This window comes from Cannabis sativa, chromosome 5, assembly GCF_029168945.1.
Source record: "Cannabis sativa cultivar Pink pepper isolate KNU-18-1 chromosome 5, ASM2916894v1, whole genome shotgun sequence".
Taxonomy (NCBI): Eukaryota; Viridiplantae; Streptophyta; class Magnoliopsida; order Rosales; family Cannabaceae; genus Cannabis; species Cannabis sativa.
In genome coordinates this window covers 29653489-29679332 of record NC_083605.1, presented here as the reverse complement: position 1 = coordinate 29679332, position 25844 = coordinate 29653489, and the positions used below count along the sequence as shown (strand labels likewise).

The following is a 25844-nucleotide window of genomic DNA, read 5'->3' as shown; positions in this document are numbered from 1 at the left end:
GGTGGATTTTAATGAAAAAGTCTACTATCTGTATCTGACAAATTACATTACTTATTTAAATGTAGAATAATTACTCATCCATCATCATGGGAACAAAACCTTACTAGAAGGATGTTGTCCCTTCCTTTCTGTTTTAACAAAATACGATGCAAATTACATCCTCAACCATGATTTATCAAAAACCATCAAAAGACCAAATGCAGTTAACCTTGCTCCTCCAAGACTAGTCAGCAAATCTGTAAATTCTCTCTTCTTTTTTCTATAATTCTACTGTACTCGACTTTTAAGATTCTAATTTGAGTTATATATAAACTAGGTTGCGTGACCGCCTTTCGCGTTATAGACAATTGTTATTAATAATATGAAGGAATGTTATGATAAAATATAATTTAAATAATATTTGAAATACTGTTTTGTAAACTATATTTTTTTATAAAAGTTCTATCTTCCATCTCATCATCATCATTTAGTATGATTAATCCTTCTCTTGTAGTGACTCGAGAGACATCAACATATAATTGACCATGGGTAAATACTTGCTTAGGGAGATATAATCCAACATGTTTAAGAGATTGTCCTTGACTTTTATTTATTGTCATAGCAAAGCATGGTGCTAAAGGAAGATGTCGTCTATTAAGCTTGAATGGCCATTTTGATTCGTTGGGAGACATGATAATTCTTGGGATTGTGACGTTTTGACCGATATTTGTTCCAGAAATAATGTCAGCTCTAATGGACCATTTTCCAAGATGTGTAACAATCAATCGTGTGCCATTGCATAAGCCTTCTGTTTGATTTAGATTTCTAAGGAGCATTACTGGAACACCTTCCTTAAGTCGAATGTCGTGATTTGGTATGCCATTAAATTTCAAACTATGCAAAAATTCAGGTGAATACAAAAGATCATCATCACTTGTCCTTACACTTGCTTTACATATAGTGTCTGAGATATAATATATTCTGCCTTCACCTGGTATAATATTCATAATTATTTCATTCAATTCATGGACCATTTCATTTTTTGGTGTTAATATTGCTCTTTCTTTCAAATATGCAGGATCGTTGTAGTTTTGTAAAAGCGATGGGTAGATAGCTTCAACTATGGATTTCACTGGATCTTGAGATGAATTTTTGCATATATCAGAAGGAAGTTTAATTAATTCTCTATCAATGTCATCATATAATGAACCATCTCCTATCTGGAACATCCATTTATCAAAAGTAGCTATTTTAGCAGCCTCAGATCCACTTAAACTTCCATTATAGAGCCTCATATTTTGGTTGAGCTCATATATTTTAAAAAATGGCCACAAGTATGATGAGTTGAGAGAAGCACCAACGATGTCAGCTCTTGTACCTTTTGGAACAACTGGTAATATTTGTCGAAAATCACCACCGCATTCTATTGTAAGTCCTCCAAAAGGTTTTTTAAAGCTACTTTCAAACCTTGTTCTTAGAATATCTCTTAAGGTCTTATCTAAAGCTTCAAAACAGAATTTATTTGCCATAGGGGTTTCATCCCAAATGATCAATGAAGTTTTCATTAGAAGTCCAGCTAATAGGGTACCTTGACGAATTTCACAAGTTGACTCTGCTGTAACATCTAAAGGAATATGAAATCTTGAATGTGCTGTCCTACCATTAGGCAATAACAAAGCAGCTATTTCTGAAGTTGCTACAGGCAAGACTATTCTGGATTGAGACCTAAGCTTTGCAATAATTGTATTCCATAAAAATGTTTTACCAGTGCCACCATGTCCATTGATAAAAAATAAATTTCCTTGTTCATTTTCTACAGAATGCATTATTGCTTCATAAGTTGACTTTAGGCAAGGATTTAGAGAAGCAAATGATTTCTCATGCAATATATTTAATTGTTCTCTGTCATAATCAAGTTCTTCGTTGATTAGTCTATTACCTAAATCTCTTATTAATGAAGAATTAGGAAACGACATTCCATCTATGTCTTTCAAACTTTTTCCCATCTTCAACATTATCATTTCAATTTCGTATAGAGTGTATGATTCAACTTGTTGTTCAGTTAATTGAAGATCTTTGTTTCTAAATCTTTTCCTTTGCAATGAAATTATATCTTCTGATAGTGTAGTATAGTTAGATTTCCAAACTTGTAATGCATCTGAAACTTGACAATGAATGAGTATTGTGACAAAAAGGTGTCTTAATTCCTTTTCCTGTTGCCCATAGTGTAGCTTCAGTCAAGCAGTCAATCCATTCCTTATCATCATCTAATAATCCTAAAGCATAGCACGCGACTTTAAAAGTAGGATATTTGATCCCATTTATTGTTCTAATATTTTCGTACGAAGTGCATCCTTTGACAAAATTAAGCAACATTCTCATATAGAAGCATTCACCAGTTGAAGGATGTGCGAAGTAAATTCTTCCAATAGCCACACCATTTTTTCTCCTTGTCCATATTTTTTCTTTTGAATTCCAAACCCAATATGAAGGAAAATTAGAATAAGTTCTCGTGCATCATTATTTTTCTTATTTGTCTCCAACCATTCAGTGAACTTTGTTTGTCTTATTCCAGGCTTGGAAAGAACATCATCAACATAATCTTTTTCTCCGAATATTACTGTATGATCTCCAGGCAAATGGAATGGCAATCTTTCAACTGATGGTTGTCTATAATGTATGTCAAATTGAAAGATTCTCCAGCAAGCTTCAGTTGCTGATATATACCTACAGTCTAAATATGTTTTGATTTCATCTATTTCTTCGGAAGTATCAATAGATTCTATTCTTGCAGTTGCTCTATCAGAACTTTTATGAACATATTTGAATAGATATTTGACTGATCTAGAGTAATTGCAAATCTCGATATTGATATGTGCATCAAACTTGACAATCAAATTTCTATTATAAGGGACGACATATCGATTATCTAAAATGACACCTTTCTTTTCAATGTGTATACCTTTATTTCTTCTTTTGTAAACTGGAAAGCCATCTGCGTTTATTGTCGTCCGATCATTAAATTTTTTTGAGAAATGTTTTGTGCACCTACCTTGCATCATACATGGAGAGTTTGAATTAAGTTTTCCACAAGGTCCATGAATCATAAATTTGTTAACGGCATTATAACCATCAGGATCAATATTTGAGTCTGGGATTTCTGCACTTATTATTTTGTCTATATGTTCTGCTGAAGGATTTTTCAATGATGAAGCAAGAAAAGTAGTATGTGTGCATGAGGCAATCCTCTTTTTTGGCACTCAATTGTGTATATACCTACAATAACATTGAGAAAATATTAAAATTTACCTTTAAAATTGTTGGAAAAATTGTGAAATATTTTCATAAAGTATCATTTTAAAATAATTTAATTTTGTTGTGAATTTAATAATATAAGAACTTACATGCGATTATTTTTCTAAATGGATGTTCTTTTTTCAGATCGTGCATTAGCTGGTTCAACTTTATTTCAAAAACTCTGCATATGATATCAACCCTATTCTCATCGTCTTTTTGACCAATTAAATTAATCATGTCATTTATTTCTGGCCACTTTGGGTTGCAAGTGAAAGTAAGAAATAAATCAGGATATCCAGCCCATTTACAAATGGCCATAGCATCTTGATAATTTTGTACTCTATATCGGGGTCCCCCAGTGTGTGACGAAGGCAAAATAATAGTTTTCCCACTTTTGAGCAATTTGAATCACCTAATGAGCAGCATCCATTAAACTAGAGTAAAGGTCTGTCCTGAGTTTTTCTTGGTGATTTCGTATCCATCTAAATCTTTCTTCCTCAATTTCCATATAACAATCTACTATATATTGTTGCAGTAGTCGACCAGCTCGAAGAAGAGTGTGACCCTCATTTAATCTTTGTTGTAGCCTGAAGGAATAATATTGTCTCATTGTCAGCATTTTTTTCTTAGAATCACTCTCATTTGCATTTCTAAAAGGAATGCAAAGTCTATATCCATCTTCACCATAAGGGTGTATTAATGGGTATGTCATAGACATGAAACTTGGATGGAAATTTGTGATTTTCTAGAGTCCTTTGGTTCGATGCTCTACAATAACATCACGTTCAGAGTTCTCTTCATTAAAATCACCAACTATTATGCCTACTACTTCAGATACTGTTAGCATATTGTATTGACGACCATCTCTTGTCCTGCTACTTCAGAGTCGTAAACAAAAAGTAGATTCTGGTTGTGCTTTGAATCTATCCCTTGCCATTCGAAAGGATTTGACCAAATTATTATGTTGATCCAACATTTTAGATAATTCATCAACGATTTTGTTTTCAATTTCAATGTTCCTCCAATGTGTCAACTCTGTTCCCTGTTTCATTTTCAGTATCATAAACGTATAGCTGAGCAAATTGTGGTATTTTCCCAACTTTTGGCAACAAAGAACCAATAAGATGATAATTTTGACCACTCATTCGAAAAACATAAGGTCCTTTTGATTGGTTGATTGTTGTATCAACTCAGCCTCCCATTGATGTGAATGCAAACATAGAGTTATAAGCCCTTATATTTTTTTTCGAAATTTAAAGCCCTTTTATCCAGATTCTGCTTCGAGGAGAAATTTGAGTAATGGAGGTTCTTCTTTCAATAATGGTATTTGTACGCGTCCTTCCATACAACAAAATGAGAATTTGGGATGCTTGACCTTTATTGTTTTTGTAGTTCGTTCCCCATACCATAAAATGGCACCGCAATATTGGCATGTGTATGAAGGAGGCCCAAAATTCCAAGGTGTTGTATAATGAACTATTAATCAAACAAAGAAAAATATTTTAATAAATAAAGCATTTGAGTTTATTCAATTAGAAAGAAAAGAATATTATAATATATTTTCTATTCTCAAACTGTATGGTGTTAATACTATGAGTAGTAGTTTGTTGTCGGGAAATTTTAATTGCTTTATTTGCATCTTTATCATTGAGGTGAATGATATCTTATATTGATAAATGATGCAATAGTATATAAATATAAATGTTTTATATTATTATTATTATTATTATTATTATTATTATTATTATTATTATTAATTGCACATGTAGTTTAATTTTAAGAGGTACCATTATTCGGAGTTGCACCATTTGCTGAAGAGAATGTAGACTCAGGTATGTTTTCATCAAAAGAGTAGCAAATTTTTTTTACTGGTCCATGTTCATCTGCATAGTTTATAGTTAAAAGACCAAAAAAATTATTATTAATTTAGAATATTAGAAGCATCAACAATAAGTAATAAAATTCAGCAAATGTAAAATGTACCTGTGAGACTAAGGCGTCTTTTTTTATTATCACTTGTATTGTAGCTTAACTTTAGAAAATCATTGAAAGATTTAACAACTCCAAGGATCAGGTTGATTTTCTTGTCTAAATCATATTTGTACTTATTTTGGATAATATGAATTTTTCGTTTCAATCTTCCATGTTTGCATATAGTCTTTTGAATGATAGGTAAGTCATCATGTAAGACGAATCTCTTCAATTTTAACTTTAGAATCCTTTCGTGCCGAGCTAAAGATGAAAGTTGATATTTTAACAAAAAAACTTCTTCAGAAATATTTCTTGAGTCTCCAAAATCTTTGATGATTGTAGAAATTAATTCCATGTAATAGATTCTGTCTTAATAAAAAAAATAGAAGAATACAAAATAGTGAAAACTTGAATAAATAGAGACAGAGATTCAATTTATATGTACGAAGGATATATTTTTTATGAAAATAAAAATATAACAAAAAAATTTCTTATGTGTTCTTTAATCAAATGTCACCTAAATGATAATTTAAATAGATTTAGTATATGTGTGTATGTGATCTTATTAAGTCATTATTAACTTGAACATAATATTAAAGTATACATATTAATAAAATTATTTTCAAGAACAATTAAAAGAAAAATACATGTAAATACTAAAATTATTTGTATAATATTTTTTAGTACCTGAAGAATGCATATTTTGTTGATGTTTTATTCTACTTTCATGAATGTTCTTTAAAGATTTCGTAAGAAAAAGAAAGAAAGAGAGAAAAAATTTAATAAAAGTAATTGTAAAGTAAATAAGAATGTTAGGTGTATATATATGCATAAAAAAGATAATTATTAAATTTAAATTTTTAATTCTATATGTAAACAAATTATATTATGTATAAAATATCTTGTATTTATTTTATTAAAAGATATATATTATTATTATCTTTAATAAAATATTTTGTATTATTTTATTTTTAATTGTATTATTTTTTATTTTTTTAAAAGCATCATACTAATAAAAACCATCAAGTGAATCGTTAAAGAATTTAAAAGTAATTCTATTGATCTGTTATTTTTTTAATGTTTAAAGGTATATCAAATAAATAAATTAAGAACTAAAACAAAACTAATACAGCAAAAAGAAAAAAAAACCCAAAATATTTAATTGGTTAGAGCATCATGTTCTTATTTGGCAAATAATATATTATTAATATCAGTTTAGAATTAAAATATCTATAATTAAAAGTATTTATTGATTAATTATATTATTTTTTCAATTTTAAAAATCAACATTAACACATTTTCTCAAAAAAAAAAAAAAAAACTAAATATCTAATGGTTAAAATTTTCAAATATGTAAACTATGAATAGTTAAATAATTAAAAAATAACTAATATTTGTTCGATTAATTATATATATTTTTCAATGAATCACACAATTAAAGTCATGAAGTGAATATTTAAGGAATTAAAGTAATTTTAAATTACTCCAAAATTTTCTATCTAGCTTTTAAATTATAATTATTATAATAAAATATTTATTAAAAGTATTTGAATAAATTAAAATTGAAATAAATAATTTTTATGAAAAAAAATGTATTCACTTATATATAAAATTGAATTCTTATGATAACTTTTAAGAGTGGTGGTATTGATAAGTGATTGATCTTCATAATAGTAATACAAAGGTACACGCCACAGTTACTTGCTACACAATATAGTTTATAATTTTACTACTACTCCTTATGAGAGAAAAGAGAAAAAAAGACAACATAACTAATATTGGTATTTTCTTTTCTCTCTATGAGAAGTTGGCTCGTCCAATATCGACACTGTGTCTTTGAATCTGTTTGATTCTTTCTCTCGCTGTCTGCTGTTACTTCGGTAGTTTCACTCCTTGGGGTTTTGCGTGATGGGGGATAAAGGAAAGGGTTTGTTGGTGAATGAAACCATTGAAGAGGGGGAGGGTTTAGTGGAAATGGTTCAGACCACGAAGGTTTCTGGAGAATCGTCTGGGCCTCCACCCCCTGTGGGTAGTTGTTGGGTTTTATGCCCTAAATAAAACTCTTTACAATCTGATTAGTTATCAATATAAGGAATTTCAAGTGATTGATGTTTGCATGAATTTTAATATGTTTATTACATTTACACACAGAATCAGTTAAATCCAGATCATATATTTATTCACAATTACAGTATCGTATCGTCAACACAGTGGAATGTGATTGTGATCATATGAATCAAAAGACTTGGTCCCTGTTTCATCAGTGTTATTGGATTTACACTAATGTGATAATCAGCGATGATACGTACTTACACTTGGAGTAAGTGTTATGTTCTTTCTAGGACATTAGTAAAGTATACTAGTTTCGAATGTATGGAGTATACATTGGACTGGACTGATATTGCAACTAAGTTAAGATATTACAAACTTACCGTTATATATATCTTTCCAAGTCAATATCAGTAGTTGATCTTAAGATTAAAAGAATCTAAATCCTGATATGCTTAGGCTCAACTCAGGAGTGCTATTCATGTTCTTTGATTTATTAGTTAAGCCTACTTTTAGGTCAGGGTGATACGTATATTTTGGGAACATGATAGTATGATTGAGTGGGAGTGCTGAATATAAATATGAAATCTATAGCTTCTACTAGTGTATAGAAGTCAAGTGATGATTCCCTTCGAGCTTAGCAAATAGAAGTAAATGGATGAGCTCTTGTTTAACTGACTAATTATTAGATCACTAAACACCATTTACAGGTAGCTAAGTGTTTTAAGGGAAAAAATACATTGAGGGGTGAGAACGGTAAAGAAATCCCATTTCGATGTAGATCATCTATATAGAGGATCTTTAAATCACAATAAGATTATAACAATGGTTAAATGAGATAGCATATTGATATCGTGGAACATATAATATGCTCTATATAAGTCTGAGAGTGCAATTCTAAGTTCTAAGAGTGGATTCAACGAAGAATTAATAAGTAGGAATTTACTTGGTAAATTTAGTTCACTTATTGGAAGCTCAGCATATAGATCCATGGTCCCCATTCTAGTTGAGAACATTCTGCTTGTAAGACTCATTAATTGATTCGTGATTGATCAATTATAATTCTAAAGTTAGACTATGTCTAATTTGTGAATTTTCACTAAGCAGGGGTGAAATTGTAAAGAAAAGAGATTCTAGGTTTATTTATTTATTAATGGACTTTATATGTCTAGTTAATAATTAAATTAAATGATAATATTATTTAATAATCTATTTTAGTTATTAAATAATTAGTTTTGGCATTTAAATGGTTAGAATTGGAAAATTGGCTTTTTTGAGAAAATAGAAATAAAATTTGTTAAAACTGCAAAATCAAGTGGGGCCCATTATCACACCATGGCCGGCCATCTATTGTGGAATTTCAAATTGATTTTTTTATTATTTTAATGCCAAATAAGTCCTAAACTAAACCTAGTAGTTGGCTATAAATAGAAAGTGATGGCTCAGTCAAAATCACAACTTTGAATAACATCTTTTGACAGAAATTTCTCTCTTCAGAAAAACTTAGCCTTCCCTACTTTTCTATACCTGGCCGAAACCATTCTTCTCTTTTCTCTTCATAAATTTCGACCCTAGTGAAAGAGTAAGTGCCGACACACAACAAGCAGTAACTCAATCATAGATTGGAAGACTGTGAAGGATCAAACTCAAAGAAGAAGGACATTCGGGCTCAGATCTTGATAATACTCTGCGACAGAAAGGATACAAGGGTTAGAGATCTGAGTGGAAGGAGACATTAATTCCGCTGCATCAATGTAAGGTTTTCTTAACTTTATATGTGTTTAATTTATCGTTTTAGAAAGTTTATATTTAGGGTGTTAAACAACATACTTGTGAGTAGATCTAAGATCCTGGTAAAATAAATTTCCAACAACTGGCCTCAGAGCCATGGTAATTGATTTTCCTGCAAGAAATTTGGATTTTAAAACGATTATTTGTTATTTGGATGGTTTCATGTTCTATTGAGTGTTATATGATGATTGATTGATGTTTGTGAATTTTCGTGAAAAATAATTGAAATTTTGTTTCTGGAATTACTTTTATTGGATAGTATGGAAAAAATTAAGCAAGTTACTTTTTTACAGAACTCAATTTCGATTTAATTTGAATTAGTTATGATTTTTTGAAGTTTCGAAAAAAATCGGAGTCGTGCATTTAGGCACGCGAGCGCGCACGAGGCTTGTCCCTCGGACAGCACGCGCGCAGACAGCCTGGTTGTCTGAATTTCTGGGCTCCGCGCGCGGACATGGCTGCTTGCAGCCTTCTGCGCCGCACAATCTCGCCCATGCAGCCTCCATTGTGCGCGCGGACAGTATGCTTGGCATACTGTCCGTACAGCTCACAAATTTTTCGTTTTTCTTCGTTTTTTCATGCTTTTTCATGGATTTAAGTTTCGATTTTTTGTGTAGTTTTGTATTTATATATTTACTATTCCTTATTCAATTCTAATTATCATAATTAATTTATTTAATATTTTTTTTAATTTAATTAATGATATTAGTGTAATTTGAATTTGAAATTAGTAAATATCTATATTTTTGTTTAATTATCTATCTTATTTTTAAATTTGATTATATCTTATCTTATTTTTAAATTTAAGGTCAGATATTAAATTTTTAAATTAATTTTTTTTAAATAATTTGACCTTATTTAAATTTAAAATAAGATAACTATAATCATGTAACTTTAAATAGATGTAAGATATTTTGCTAACTTTTAAATTTTGTTATTTTATTTATTTAAATTAAGTTTAAAATCTGAAAAAGATATTTAATTTATCTTTTTTAATTTTTATTTAATTTTTATTTATAAAATAACATTTAATTTTTAAAAGTAGTTAGCAAATTTTGAAATGATATTTAGGTTAGTTGAAACCTAATTTTTTAAAATTGTAGGTTTAATTTTAAATATTTTTTAAATAATTTCAAAATTAAATTATTTTTTATTTTATTTTATTTTATTTTTCGACAAATAAATATTTATTTTATTATTTTTCGAAAAGTTAAATATTTATTTTATTTATTTATTTAATTTAATTATTTTCGAAATTTATTTATTTAAAATTAAATAAATCCTACTTCCAACTATCCAGCTAACCTTGTTGCAGGAGTATGTGGTTTTAGCTTGTGTGTAAGTTTTCAAAACCTATTATTACTTGATTGCAAATAGCCATGGTTACCTTTTTGCCAGATCTATTGATCTGATGGCTCCCTTGGTCAAGTTAATAATTTGTAACAGGTAAAATTTTACAATCTTCTTTCATCTGTGTATGACCTAGCAACATGATAGGATCCATCCAAGTGTGTACCTGTGTGAGCCTATATGTTTATTTTATTATATAGATGCATATAGGTTGTTGCTAAATAAAATGTCACACCATGATAGATTTTATTTAGGTCCATTTAGTTATTGGACCTATTCAATTAATAACAGTTATTTATTTTAGATTAAATTCCTCTCTTTTGGGCCTTGTGTGAGAGTTGGCAGCCATAGAAGTGGGTACGACATACTGAACCCAGTACCCCCTCACATGAACTACCCCAATTGTGAAGGCCCATTTGCCTGATTTGAATAACTGTACTAGGTTAATTATATTAGTTTGACCTAATAAAATTGAATTAGCAACATAAATAACTTTTAAAATATATGAAATTTATTTTCATTTTAATATTTTAAAGTTAATTTTAAGAAAAACACTTTTAGTTTTAGATATTATTTCTAGACAAACTATTTGTATTTTTCTTGTATTTAATTAAATAAAGAATTTTAACTGTTGCCCCTGATTTTTCCCAATATACGTGGACCAACCGAATAAGGACGCGTGGATCAAACAATGTACAATCCAAAATATTTGCTAAGTCTTTATGCTATAAGGTAGCTTCCAGGACGTAGCTCCTGGAGAAAGCATACGGAACCCCATATGCTCCCGGAAGCTCGAAGTAACGTTAAGGCATCTCCGGGACGTGTCAGGTTTCTCCTGAGCAATCAAGTCGCATTTAATGCCGCATGGGAGGAAGCGTGTTGGGACTGCTACACGCAATAAAGTCTGACGGCACAACCTCCAACCAGCAGTTACAAAGTAATGATCATTTAAGTCTAGCGACGGCTACTCTGTGAAGAGTCACATCAGTCAAAAGACAATAAGGACATTCCGCATAAAAACCCTACAACACCTAGGGATTTGACCATCATTACCCATGGTATATTCATTGGGAATGCCTAACTTTATGGATACTTACAGATACACTTGTAAGGATAATTCTGGGGATCACCCCACCAAAAACACTATAAATACCCCCTCAAAGCTCATTAAATGGGATCGAGAATCTTGGGCTGCATATGAGCAAGTAGAGTAAATACTCACCAAGAACATTCTCTGTATTTATAAGAGTAAAACACTCTCCAAATACATTCTCTGTATTAAAGACATCCATAAATAACAGAGACTCGTGGACTAAGGCTCATTAACGCCCCAACCACGTAAAAAATCCTTCTCTAAATTTCTTACAGCTCTCTAACTTTATAATATTTTATTAGTTGCCAAAAACCTCGGTCAACATTTTGGTGCTTTCATTGAGAGCTGAAGAAAGCTACTGTAAACGAACACTTGGCTTCACAAACATGGTGGAGACTAGAAATACTCGTCAGCCTCGCCCTCTAGAAGATGCTCAAGACCCAAATGAAGAAGATGTAGCCTCAAGAGCAGCTGAGGGTTCCGAGGAAGAAGAAGGAATTCCAGATGATGACTACGAGGGAAACCTCGATGAGTATGCCTACGACGAAGGTAGTTACTCGGAGTTGGTGCTTCTCAGACAAAAAGCTATCGATCACGAAGCCGAGATCGAAGCTCAGAAAGCACAAAACCAGAAAATGCAAGAAGTGATGCTGGCCATGCAAAAAGCCATGGAGGCGGCTGGCATTCACGTGCACCCCAAGGCAGTGACCGCTGGACTTGGCGAGGAGCCAGAGATGTCATCGCCTAGTTCCCAACGACAGAAGTCTAGGGAGCCTAGCCCTATAAGGTACCCTGCTGAAGGGAACCACACAAAAAACCCTACCTCTACCCCGGGGCGAAAGAAAAAGATGCAGGATCCGCGAAAGGTCCGCTCAGATTTCCCTAAAGGGAAAGGTCCGCAGAGGGGAAAGCCCCAAAAAGGGAGCTTTGGCCCTCAGGATCGAGAGGACCGAAAAAGCGTTTCCGTGCACCAAGAACCCGGGGGTAGAGGAAGAAGAGGACAGAAGTGTCCTCCCGTTGATCTGAGAAATCAAATCAATGGGAACCAAGGTGATCTCCGGGATCACCTTGACCAAAAAAGATACGGACCCACGGTCTCCACGGGTACGTTAAATGAAGGAATTATGGCGGAACTCGCCATACTTCGAAAAGACATTGCCCGAGTCTCCCGAAGACAGAAAGGGGACGACTCCGACTCAGACAGCGAGGACCGGGAGCCATGTGCTAAGCACATCCTAGAGGCGGAACTCCCTAAGAACTTCAAGATGCCCGAAATGGCAGCTTATACCGGGAACTCCGATCCTAGATGGGAACCAAATCAAATCAATGGGAACCAAGGTGATCTCCGGGATCACCTTGACCAAAAAAGATACGGACCCACGGTCTCCACGGGTACGTTAAATGAAGGAATTATGGCGGAACTCGCCATACTTCGAAAAGACATTGCCAGAGTCACCCGAAGACAGAAAGGGGACGACTCCGACTCAGACAGCGAGGACCGGGAGCCATGTGCTAAGCACATCCTAGAGGCGGAACTCCCTAAGAACTTCAAGATGCCCGAAATGGCAGCTTATACCGGGAACTCCGATCCTAGCGACCACTTATCACGGTTCACCCGTGTCATGACGGTCATGAGAGTCAGCAATGACGCCAAATGTCTATGCTTCCCACTTACTCTATGTGGGTCCGCAGAGGAATGGTTCAAAAAGCTGGAACCAGGATCCGTGGGCTGTTGGAACAAGCTACAGACCAACTTCCGGAGACAGTTTGTCGCCGCAAGAAAGGTCAACCTGGAGGTTAGTAACTAATATCAAGCAACTGCCCACCGAGACCTTGAAGAATTATATAAAGAGGTTCTGAGAGGAAGCCTCGAAAACCAAGAAAGTTGACGACGGACAACAGCTTGCGCTTCTCCAAGCAGGCATCCGTACGGGGACTCCTTTCTGGAATGAACTACAGCAAGAAGGAGCTGCTAGCCTTCAAGATTTCCAGAAGAGAGTCCAAAAATATATCAACCTCGAAGAAGCCCAAATAGTGGCTTATGGAGGATACTATCCCACCGGGATAGCAGGGTACATGCCCGGAGTATCGCCCTCGGGTACTGCCCCGACCGCAACTCCGCAAACAAGTGGCATACAATTCTCTGCTACCCCCGGATATAGTCAGGGCCAGGCCTCGGCCCAGCATCATCCCATTTCGGCAACCCGTCCAGAATGAATGGACAAACTCCTTCGCACTCTGCTCCGGCTATTAGCCTGGCAGGCCCTTCCCAGGGCTCGAGGAGTAAAAGGTCCTCAAAGGGTAGCACCCGGATTGGGGAGAAGCGCCAGAAAAGGGGGTACACCCCCCAGTACACTCAATACACGGAGCTATCAGACTCCCAAGAGCGTGTATACTTTGCCACTAGGCAAAATACACACACTACCGGAGACCACAACCGTTGTACAAGGATAGCTCCCGGAGAGATCCGAGCAAAAGATGCGAGTACCACAACGACATTGGTCATAGCACCAATGAATGCAAGAATCTCAAGGACGAGATCGAAAACCTAATCCGGTTGGGTCACCTCTACGAGTGGATCAAAAATAGGTTGCCTCACCTTAATCCGGGCCAGGCGACTGTGGGTGTGCCTCAGGGAACACCGGGGAGTACAGCAGGAGCGTTAGCTCCAACTGCTCCCGCAGGCGACGCCCAACACATCCCCGGTCTGCCGCCCAAACTTAACGGGAGGGTAGCCATGATCTCCGGAGGTCCCCATATCGGAGGAACTACTCGCAAGGAGCCCAAACGATACGCAGGGGCCGTGAAACACAATGAGGTTTGGGAGGTTACTCAACTCCCAGCTCAAAGGCCCCGGCTGATGGACCAACCCATCACGTTCACGGAAGAAGACGCCAAGACAGTGCGCTTCCCTCATCATGACCCATTGGTCATAGAGACCCCCATCGCAAATAAAGTGGTGGCCAGAGTCTTAATTGACAATGGAAGTTCCGTAAACCTACTCTTCAAGGAGGCCTTCACCGCAATCGGCTTGGCGGACCGAGACCTCTCGCCCAGTGGGTCCCAACTCACAGGGTTTAATGGGACGACACTTATCCCAATGGGAAAAGTAAGGCTCCCAGTCACCTTGTGCCCGGACACCCCCCAGAGCACATTTAAAAACTGCACTTTCGTGGTGGTGGACTGTCCGACTGCTTACAACGCGATCCTCGGCCGACCGGCCTTGGTAGATTTTGGCGCAGTCACATCGATTCGGCACCTGTGCCTGAAGTTCCCTACCTAGGAAGCTGGGATCGGGACGGTGAGAGGAAACTAGGGGGAAGCAAGACAATGATACAATGTCGCAACCCACCTACCCGTACTAATGGTCCGAGAATCAGTTGAGCCAGAAGTGGCTGAAGAAGATGAGCTAGACCCCCGTGTGGGGGCCGAAAGGATTGTGGAACCGATGGAGGATGTCGAGGAATTATCAGTGTGCGACCTCGTTTCCACCAAAGTACTCCAGCTGGGGAAGAACCTAGATCCGGAGGAAAAAGAAAAAATAATAAAAACACTGAAGGGCGCCATCGACATCTTTGCATGGTGCCAAGAAGACATGACTGGCATAAGCCCTCATGTCATCACCCACGTACTCAACGTCAATCTGGACATACCCCCTGTCCAGCAAAAGCGACGCCCACTTGACTCGGTGAAAGCCGAGGCTCTGGAGAAAGAGGTGGATAAACTTTTGAGTAACGGCATGATCCGCGACGTATACTATCCGGAGTGGCTAGCCAATCCGGTCCTGGTGCCCAAGCCGAACGGAACTTGGCGAGTTTGAATAGATTTCTTTGATCTAAACAAAGCTTGTCCGAAGGACTGCTTCCCGCTACCCAGGATCGACCAGATGGTAGACGCCACTTCTGGATTCAAACTACTGTCCTTCATGGACGCCTATGCTGGGTACAATCAAATAAAGATGCATACGGCAGACCAGGAGCGCACTAGCTTCAGGACCGATAAGGGGGTATACTGTTACCTAGTCATGCCCTTCAGACTGAAAAACGCTGGAGCAACCTACCAGAGAATGGTCAACCGGATGTTCAAAAGCCTCTTGGGATGAAATATGGAGGTTTATGTAGATGACATGCACGTCAAGTCCAAAGCATGCAACGACCATGCAAGCGACTTAAAGGAATGTTTCGACGTGGTCTGGAGATACGGCATGAAGCTCAACCCAAAGAAATGCACCTTTGGGGTCAAGTCAGGAAAGTTTCTGGGCTTCATCGTTAGTCAAAGGGGAATTGAGGCAAATCCGGAAAAAATCCAGGCTCTCCTGAGCATGCCATCCCCCAAAAAGCATAAAGATGTGCAGAGCTTGACCGGAAAGGTAGCTGCCCTAAGCCGCTTCATCTCACGGTCCACGGACAAGTGCATACCCTTCTTCAACATATTGAAGAAGTGTTTAAAGTTTGAATGGTCGGAGGAGTGCGAGGAGGCATTCAAAAAACTAAAAGAGCACATGGTCAAACCTCCTATCCTGTCAAAACCCGTCCTCGGAGTAGACCTATTTCTATATTTGGCTGTCTCCGAACACGCGGTTAGCGCTGCCCTAGTCCGAGAAGAAGAGAAAATTTAGCATCCTGTGTACTATGTCAGTAAGCGCATGATAGGAGCCGAAGCGAGGTACCCAATCATTGAAAAGCTGGTCTTTTGCCTCCTGATGGCATCAAGGAAATTGAGGCCATACTTCCAAGCAATCCGATCAAGATACTGACCAACCACCCGCTCCGTCAGGTCCTCCAAAAACCTGAAGCATCCGGAAGGCTCCTCAAGTGGGCAATGGAGCTAAGTCAATTTGACTTGCACTACATGCCCCGAATTTCTATAAAAGGCCAAGCCTTGGCGGACTTCATTACTGAATGCAACGAGGTCGAGGCAACCGCGAATATGTCGGTACCGCTAATCCGCACATGGAGAGTATTTGTGGACGGAGCCTCCAATGAAAATGGTTCAAGAGTCGGAGTGGCGATGATATCACCAACTGGACTGCGACTCCAGGCGGCCCTACGGTTCAATTTTGCAGCTTCAAACAATGAGGCCGAACATGAAGCCCTAATAGCAGGGCTGAAATTAGCAAATGCTGTAGGAGCCAAAAGAGTGAAAGTCTATAGTGATTCCCAACTGGTTGTAAACCAGATATCAGGAGAATACCAAACACGCGGCGAGCGAATGGCCGCGTACGTAACAATAGTCCGGGAGCTGCTCCACGAGTTCACGGACTACAAAATAGAAAGGATCCCCCAGGAAAAGAATGCTCACGCAGACTGTCTGGCTAAGTTAGCTTCGGATAGCGAGATCGAAGAGTTGGGGGTAGTACCAGTGGAACGCTTGGCAGAGCCAAGCATCAATATAAAAGAGACCACAATAACGGTTGGGCAAGAACCCAGCTGGATGGTCCCCATCATAAAATACATAAACAGAGGTGAGTTGCCCCAAGAAAGGGCACTGTCTCGAAAGATTCAGTATCAGGCTCATCGTTATGTAATGATAGACCAAATTCTCTACCAAAGAGGACTCAGCATGCCTTATTTAAGGTGTGTATCGGACCCTGAAGCTAGACAAATCATGCTAGAGGTCCACGAAGGGTTCTGTGGAGATCATACGGGAGGACCCAGTCTCTCAAAGAAAATATTGAGACAGGGATACTTCTGGCCAACGATGAAAAAAGATTGTATAGACTACGTCCAAAAGTGTGATTCGTGTCAAAGGTTCGCAAACATACCGAGAGCTCCTCCAAATGAAATCACCCTGATGACTAGTCCCTGGCCCTTCGCGGTATGGGGAATAGATCTTATCGGGTCCCTGCCAACAGGAAAAGGAGGAGTAAAGTATGCAATAGTAGCGGTAGACTACTTCACCAAATGGACGGAGGCTGAGCCCATGAAGACCATAACTGCTAAAAAAGCACTAGACTTTGTTATCAAAAACATAGTGTGTCGATATGGCTTGCCTCACAAAATAGTCTCTGACAATGGGAAGCAATTTGATTGCGAGGAATTTACTGACTTCTGCAACCAACACGGAGTAGTGAAAAGCTTCTCCGCGGTGGCCAGACCTCAAACAAACGGTCAAGTGGAAGCAGTCAACAAAATCCTAAAGGTCACCCTGAAGAAAAAGCTGCTGGCCTGCAAAAACAACTGGCCTGAAGAGTTGCCAAGAGTGTTATGGGCCTACCAGACGACCCCCAGAACCACGACCGGTCACTCGCCTTTTTCAATGGCGTACGGTTGTGAAGCGATGGTCCCAGTAGAAACGTTATTCCTGTCCCACAGGAGAACGACTTACGATCCAACCACGAATCAGGCTTTGCTTCAAGAAGCCTTGGATCAAGTTGAAGAACTCCGGGAGGAGTCTCAAATATGGATGGTAGCTTATCAAAAGAAGGTGACCAAGTATTTTAACTCTAAAGTTAAAAACAGAAAATTTGCTATTGGGGATATGGTCTTAAGAAGAGTCTTCCCAGCCACCCAAGAACCCGGAGTGGGGGTACTTGGGCCAAATTGGGAAGGACCATATGAAATCGAGGATGAAATCGGCTCAGGCACTTACAAGCTAAAAAGAATGGATGGAACCATTGTGCCAAGGGCCTGGAATGCCGATCACCTCAGAAAATATTACCAATAGCCAAGAATGTAACTTAGACTTTGTTTAAAGAGTTTGTACCGTCTAAATGTATACAGCCTCCACATGTTGAATAAAACTGAGTGCCTTAAAAACAAAGTTTCTATGCCACTCAGGGGGGTACTAGGGTATACCGCACGGACAGACAGAAAACAAACTAAGTAAAATATCCTGACCCAAAGGGCATGTCAAAAAGAGTATGCACAAAAATAAAAAAGCATAAGTATAAACATCCTGATCCAAAGGACAGATCCAAAAAGAGAAATATGTGCATCAAAAAAGATCACGTATAAATATCCTAGCCCTAAAGGGTAGGTCAAAATATATACAAATGGCCCGGGGACAGGCCTTAAAAATTGTCTCCCCTTTAAATAAAAACAGCTATATAAATATTGTCTTAAGTAAAAGAAAAATAGTTGTATATAAACAAATATATATAAAGAAAAAAAAAGAAGTGGGTGAAATCCTGGTTGTACTGGGTTAATCTCGGAGCGGCCTAATCGATGTGCGGAGGGAGACGAGGTCCGATGCGTGCCTCCACCATGGCATCAAGCTTTTTCTTCTTCTCCCGGAAATTGGCGATCATCTCCTCAGGTTTGGGGTAGAAGGTAAGCTTGATATTCTGGTCATTGGTAGACCAAGCCATGAAGATGCCATCATCAAAACGCTTGGTGCACCGGCTGCAGGAAACGGGAGAAAGAAGCTCAGCCCTTTTTGCCTTCTTTGAGGCTTGTTCCTTGAAGTCCTTGAGCTCCTTCAGCTCTGCGGCCAGAGTGGCCCTGGATTCTAAGTTTTCCTGGTGAGTTTCCTCTAAGGATCTCACCTTGGCAGCCATCTCATCCAAGGCTTCCCTGGCCTCCCGAAGCTCCCGCCTGGCCTTTGCAGTGGCCTCGCCTTCCGCCCTCAGCTCCTCCTGGTGCCTGGCCTCCAGCCTGTCTCTCCGCAGGGCCTCCTCCCGGATCATCGCCTCCGCCTGGGCTTCCCTCCGCTTAGCCTCTTCCTCATTAGCTTTGGAAGCGGCCTCCCGGCGCTCAGCAGCCTCTTGATAAAGTCGCCTCTTAGCAGTAAGATCCTGAAGAATCTTCTTGACCTCGTCCATGTCCCCGAAATCAGACAGGACGAAGCCATGATTGATTATGTTCTTGGAGAGACGGCCGGCCTCAGCAGCAAGTTAAAAAATAAGGCAAGTATAAGTGAGAATCTCCAAAAAAGAAAACAATAAGGGGAAAAGCAAACTACAAAACACTTACCACGGTGAGGGAGTGGCTGAGATCCTGGACTTGGTAGATGGAGTTCAAGGATGCACAAGCAGCGAACCGCTTAGGTGCACACCGAGTAAGCTGAGACGCAAACTCGCCAGTCATCTCCGCGGCAAAGGGAGCTAAGGTGGGCCCAAGGAAGCGACCGAACCAGTCCGACAGGGGGTCCAAATTTAGGTCCCACGGGTTCTGGTATTTCGGGTTGTTGATGGTGTTTTGCATCTCAACCCGCAAGACCCTCCTAAGGGCTTCCACCTCAGCATACCCCCGGGAGTATTCGTCCATGGCGTAGTTGTGTTTAGCTATCCGGAACTCCTGTCTTGCCTCATCTCCTGGAACCGGAGTCAGCACAATATTGGGAGGGGTAGTATGTTCTTCCATGGGAGAGACCCCACCATCGAGACCGTGGACCGGAGTATCAGCTCTCCGAGGCCGCTTGGGCTCCTCCTGGGCAATCATTTTGCCTTTACGTTTGCGATCAGAGCAATTTCTTGCTCTTCTTCACCTTCTTCAGCTTCCTCAGGGAGAGCCCGGAGCCGTCCTTCACCTTCTTCAACTTCCTCAGAAAAGCCCCATTGCTTTTCTTGACCTTCTCCCGGCAGCACCTCCTCATCATCCACTAAATCAATAGTGTCTGGAGATGCACTGGAAGAAATCTTTAAAGCAGGGGCCATCGGGGAAGAAGTAAAGGGAGGAGGAGCCTCAGGAGTGTGAACCCCGGCAAGTTCGGCCAAAATGGCGTCCATAGAAGCACCTGCTACAAGAAAAGAAAGCAAGTGTTAGAACATCCGTGGGAAACCACCAACACAAGATATGACAAGCAAGCTAGTCCTACCCTGACTCTCTAATTCGGCCCTAGCAAAGTTCCGAATTTTGATGCTGGCAGCATCATCTCCGAGATAGCTGTCCGAAGGCCGGAACCAGCTGGATGTAATATAAGCTGAAGGGCCTAAAGGAACGGGCTCCGGAGGACCAGAACCCATCCTGGATCGACCTAGGAAATTTACTAAGTTGGAAAAATAAAACTCCTTCAAATGGTCTCCCCATCGGGTCGAGGGCATCCTAAACCTATAAAGACGCTCGTCGAACCCTACGGGCCTAAGACTGGCATACTCGCCAACAGAAGGGACATGATGAACTGCTAAAGGAGACTTACCACCGGAGCCGAAAGTACTGGCACCAGGAGCACCAGTGTTCGGCTCTCGAGCCGAAGGCTGTGGCTTGGGAGCTCTTCTCTCTGCTGAGTCCCTAATGTGAAGGGACTTCCCGGCGATCGCCTGGCTCCTTCTCTCAACCGGGCTCCCCACGCGAAGTGACCTCCCGAAAGCCGCGTGGGCCTTAGAGTATGCCTTCTCCTGAGCCTTCCGGTAGAGATACTCCTGATACTTCTTCTCGGCAATGGCGATGATCTCATCCCGGAAGGTTTTCTCCGCAACCGGCGCCCTCACGTTGGGACAGATAACCCGGGAAAGGTTAGAGTCCTCCACAGATTGGTGCGGAAGGATGAGTTTTGCGTTCCTGCAGTTTTCCGTAGTAACCAGGCCCCCGACGTCAAGATCAGCCCAGTCATAAGAGGCAAAGGCCTGGGCTCTCAGAAGAAAAACCTGAGTAGGTGCAGTCCGTTCATAAGGAGGAATCCTGACCCACTCAGTGAGGAGCTCCGGATGGTCCACTGCCCGGAACCCGGAGGAGAAGAAAAAACGATGGCGATACTCCTTAACATGAGTTTGCCTATTATACGGGACCACCCCTTCATTAGCAGGGTGAGCCCGGAACCCGTAAAAACCGTCCTTAAGTTTGTCCCCCTTCTTGGGGACGGAAACAAGTTCATAAAAATACAATATTTCTGCCGGGCGGGGAGAGCCCCATCCTCGGGCGGAGTAAAAAATAAATAAGCCTGAAAGCCGACGGTATGCTTAAGGAATGAGTTGGTATGGCGCAAGGCCGAAAAAAACTAAGAAATTAACAAAATAATCTTGAAGAGGAAGCATGGCCCCAGCCATCAAATGCGTCTGGCTCCAGGCCCCAAAGCCGCTGTAGTTATGATTGGGCGTCTCCGCGTCGCGAGGTGGCCGATGGTAGGTCCCTGATGTGGAAGGCTTGATTCCAGCTACCTCCACGATGTTCTCCAACTGATGGGGACATGTTAGAGTGGAGTGAAGCTCGGCCGCCTCCCATCCGGTCGCCCAAGACTTGTACCCCTCCTGGGCAACAGAACCCAGGGAGACCTCCTCGAGGGTAGCCAGGCGCTTACCGCTCTTCTTCGATGATTTTGAGCTAGAAGCAGACATTTTTCGATTCTGTAAAAAGAGTTAAGATTCCAGCAGTTAGGCCCCATACCAAACCCTAAACCAAGAAAAAGGGAATGGGGGTCCCCATACCAAACCCTAAACCCTCCGGACACCTGTCATACAGGAAACCCTAGGAGGATTCCCTGGACAAAAGTTGGGTGCAATAAATTCACAGAAGACGGCGTTGCGCACTAAAGAAAAAGAAAAGGCAGAAAATGGAAAGAAAACAGTCTATCCTATGCCCTAAGCGACCACTATACGACGAACGTATGGTCTTCTACAAAAAAAAATAATAATAATAACAACAAATGCGTGACAACAGTAATCCTATCACTAGAGCAGTAAACTCCACCCAATTATATGAAGGATTTAAACACTTGCATTCCCAGAAACTTCGAATGCAAACCCAGAAAAAAAAAACAAACAGATAAGTAACAGCATGCCATGCATATTAATAATGAAGCAAAGGGTGCAAAGAACTTACAATGAAGTGTTGAAACTGGGGGTCCTGCTGTGAATCGAATGAAGACAAGAAGGACTAACAGTAACAAACGAAGAAGAACTGGAGAAAACTGCAAAGTGCTTAAAGGTGTTCTTCTGGGTCTGAGAATTTTTCTCTGGGAAATTTGAGCAAAGTTGGCAAGAAATGGGAAGTAACCGAAATGAAGGAAAGATGGTGGCTTTTATAGGCAAAGCTGCATGCGGAACAGGCGTCATCACCTACCAATCGAACGGTGGGGGAAGTGCACGATTCGAATTCTCAGAAATCAACGAACAAGATCGATTTGCAATTAAGGCGGTGGAAATGTTTGAGTATCCGTCTGACACCATTAATGCGCCGTATCAATCAATGGGCGTGAAACGAATCGACCTCTGCAAAAAGTGAATCGCTGCATTAAAGGCCATCATTAAATACACCCTCACGCGCTCAAAGTTCGTGTCAGGAAACCGAGGAGTTAACCGGAAGCACTTGAGCAAGCCTTGTCTTATTTTTTCAAACAAGCAAGGCTTGGGGGTAAATGTTGCCCCTGATTTTTCCCAATATACGTGGACCAACCGAATAAGGACGCGTGGATCAAACAATGTACAATCCAAAATATTTGCTAAGTCTTTATGCTATAAGGTAGCTTCCAGGACGTAGCTCCCGGAGAAAGCATACGGAACCCCATATGCTCCCGGAAGCTCGAAGTAACGTTAAGGCATCTCCGGGACGTGTCAGGTTTCTCCTGAGCAATCAAGTCGCATTTAATGCCGCATGTGAGGAAGCCTGTTGGAACTGCTACACGCAATAAAGTCTGACGGCACAACCTCCAACCAGCAGCTACAAAGTAATGATCATTTAAGTCTAGCGACGGCTACTCTGTGAAGAGTCACATCAGTCAAAAGACAATAAGGACATTCCGCATAAAAACCCTACAGCACCTAGGGATTTGACCATGCATTACCCATGGTATATTCATTGGGAATGCCCAACTTTATGGATACTTACAGATACACTTGTAAGGATAATTCTGGGGATCACCCCACCAAAAACACTATAAATACCCCCTCAAAGCTCATTAAATGGGATCGAGAATCTTGGGCTGCATATGAGCAAGTAGAGTAAATACTCACCAAGAACATTCTCTGTATTTATAAGAGTAAAACACTCCCCAAATACATTCTCTGTATAAAAGACATCCATAAATAACAGAGACTCGTGGACTAAGGCTCATTAACGCCCCAACCACGTAAAAAATCCTTCTCTAAATTTCTTACAGCTCTCTAACTTTATAATATTTTATTAGTTGCCGAAAACCTCGGTCAACATTAACTAACTAGATTCTTTCTGGAGCTTATTTAATTAAATATTCCTATTTAAGTTATAAATTAGTTATTTTAACTGATTTTTCATATCTAACTTAAATTTGAATGTTTTATTTAAATTTTAAATCAAGTTGAGGAATTCTAGGCATTAGTTATTAAGATTCTTAAGATATTTTTTAAGTTAGTTTTAAACTTAAAATGGAATATTTTTCAAATTAAGTGGTTACAACTAAATTTTTGATATTTAATTAAATCTAAATTTGAAATTATTTAAGTTTTAGATTGTTTTTCTAAACAACTTAAATTAGATATTTTTCAAATTTTTGTTGAAAAGATACTTAGTTAAATGAGATATTTTATAGATAGTTATTTCTAGACTACTTATTATTTCTAATATTTAAATAGGAAAATATCATACATTGTGAAATTAATTATTTAAATAATTAATTTTGGTACAATTTTATTTAAGTATATTTTTCCTAGTATTAAACTAGAAATTAATAATTAAGCCTTCTCTACACTTAATTATTTATTTCTTGAATTTAATACATTTAATTAAATTGAAAAATTTAAATATCTAAGTTGATTTTCATCATGATACTTAAATATTTATTTTTCATGACACTTAATTAAATAGAAAATTATTTTTAGGTTGAAATTTAATTTTTCAACTTAAATTTAAATAATTTTCAATATATATATTTTTTTATTTTATTAATCAATTTCAAAAATTGCATTTTAATTATACAATATTTTTGAATTTATCTTGAAAAATAGATTGAGTTGTAAATTAATTATTTATTTTAATTAATTCTTGGGCCAACTTAAATCAATGATTTTTTCACCTATTGATTAATTTAAAATAAATTAATTAAAATATATTATTAGAAATTAAATTAACTAGTCAAAAGAAAATCTAGATAGGTGATTTTTTTGCTTGAAGTATTTCTTTTCTAAGTTTTATTATTTTTCGAAATTTGTATAGTTATTATAGTTTATTTTTCGAATACAATAAATATATTCTCAAGGAAATTTTTAAGTTGCTTATTAATTTAAATTAATACAACTTAAATTAATTTCCTTAATATTTATATTTAAGATTATTACTAAGATGGAAATAATTAACTTTATTTCAAATCACCATCTAAGTATAATTTTATAAATATTATATTAAATTCTTAATTTTGAATTTTTAATTCTAAATTCGAATTTAATGAGTATATTTATTAGAATAATAAAGAAAATACATTTTAAAGAATGAGCTTTATTATTATTAAGATATTCGATCTCCATTGTTGGTTTTACATCGCGTTTGTTTTAGTGAGTAATCCTCCCTAATGGAGGAACGTTCATTAGCAATTTCGCACCGTTTAATCTCGAAAGATAAGTAGTTTGTAAGTGTTTTATATGGTATAGATCACCCTAATGGTGGCGACCATATTTGACTTGCAAATTGCGAAACAATGGTAGTAGCTCATAAGATAGAATAGCCTTGACTCTCGCCTAAACGGGACAACGCTGGATTCCAATCTTGATCGAATAAAAGGTTGCTAGAATGTTTAACATTTTAGATGAGCTGACAACTCTATTCAATAGATGGTAGCTTTGACTCTCGCCTAAACGGGACACTGATATCAGTTTATTGAAAAACCTTGGAAATTATTTAGGATTGAATTTTTTTTAAGTATTTTCTCATATCATTCCTACTTGCTATGTGCTTATAATTTCTGAATTGATTTTGTGTTAAACCATTATTAATTTCTATTTGGTGATTTCTATTATTTTGTAGTATCCTGTATTATCATAATGAATGCCATGTTATCACTGTTGACTGAAAATAAGCTGAATGGATCTAACTTTCCTAAATGGAATGAGAACATTAATATTGCTCTCATAGGAGAAAGTGCCTTGTTTGTTTTAACTGAGCCGTCACCTGAAGTGCCTGGGGACAATGCATCCAAAGCTGTGAAAGAAAAGTATGAGCGTTGGCAGAAAGCAAATGACAAAGCTCTATACTTTATGCTTTCCAGCATGGTTGACACCCTCAAAACTCGGTTTTCTAAAACCGAGAAGGCTGCTGAAGTTATGACGAAGTTAAATGAGCTATTCGGTAAGGCATCACTTCAGTCACGCTTTGACGCGACTAAGAAGTACATTAATGCACGGATGGAACCTCATCAAAACGTGCGTGACCATGTTCTCCTTATGGCAAGTTATTTCCAAGAAGCCCAGGATCATGGTGCTGAAATAGATAGTGCTACTCAAGTAAGTCTTATCTTGAATAGCCTAACTCCA

At 38.3% G+C, this 25844-nt stretch overlaps 1 protein-coding gene across 1 annotated transcript; it reads right to left on the bottom strand.

Annotated features, from left to right (window-relative positions):
• Positions 1 to 74: 74 nt before the first annotated feature.
• LOC133038257 (uncharacterized) lies at positions 75 to 21743 on the bottom strand. Its single transcript, XM_061116349.1, has 5 exons — positions 21652 to 21743; positions 20609 to 20895; positions 2376 to 2638; positions 537 to 2192; positions 75 to 128 (listed from the first exon to the last, which is right to left on the bottom strand). Exons 1-5 carry the CDS (start codon positions 21741 to 21743, stop codon positions 75 to 77), a joined length of 2352 nt encoding a protein of 783 aa, XP_060972332.1.
• Between the last annotated feature and the right edge of the window lie 4101 nt (positions 21744 to 25844).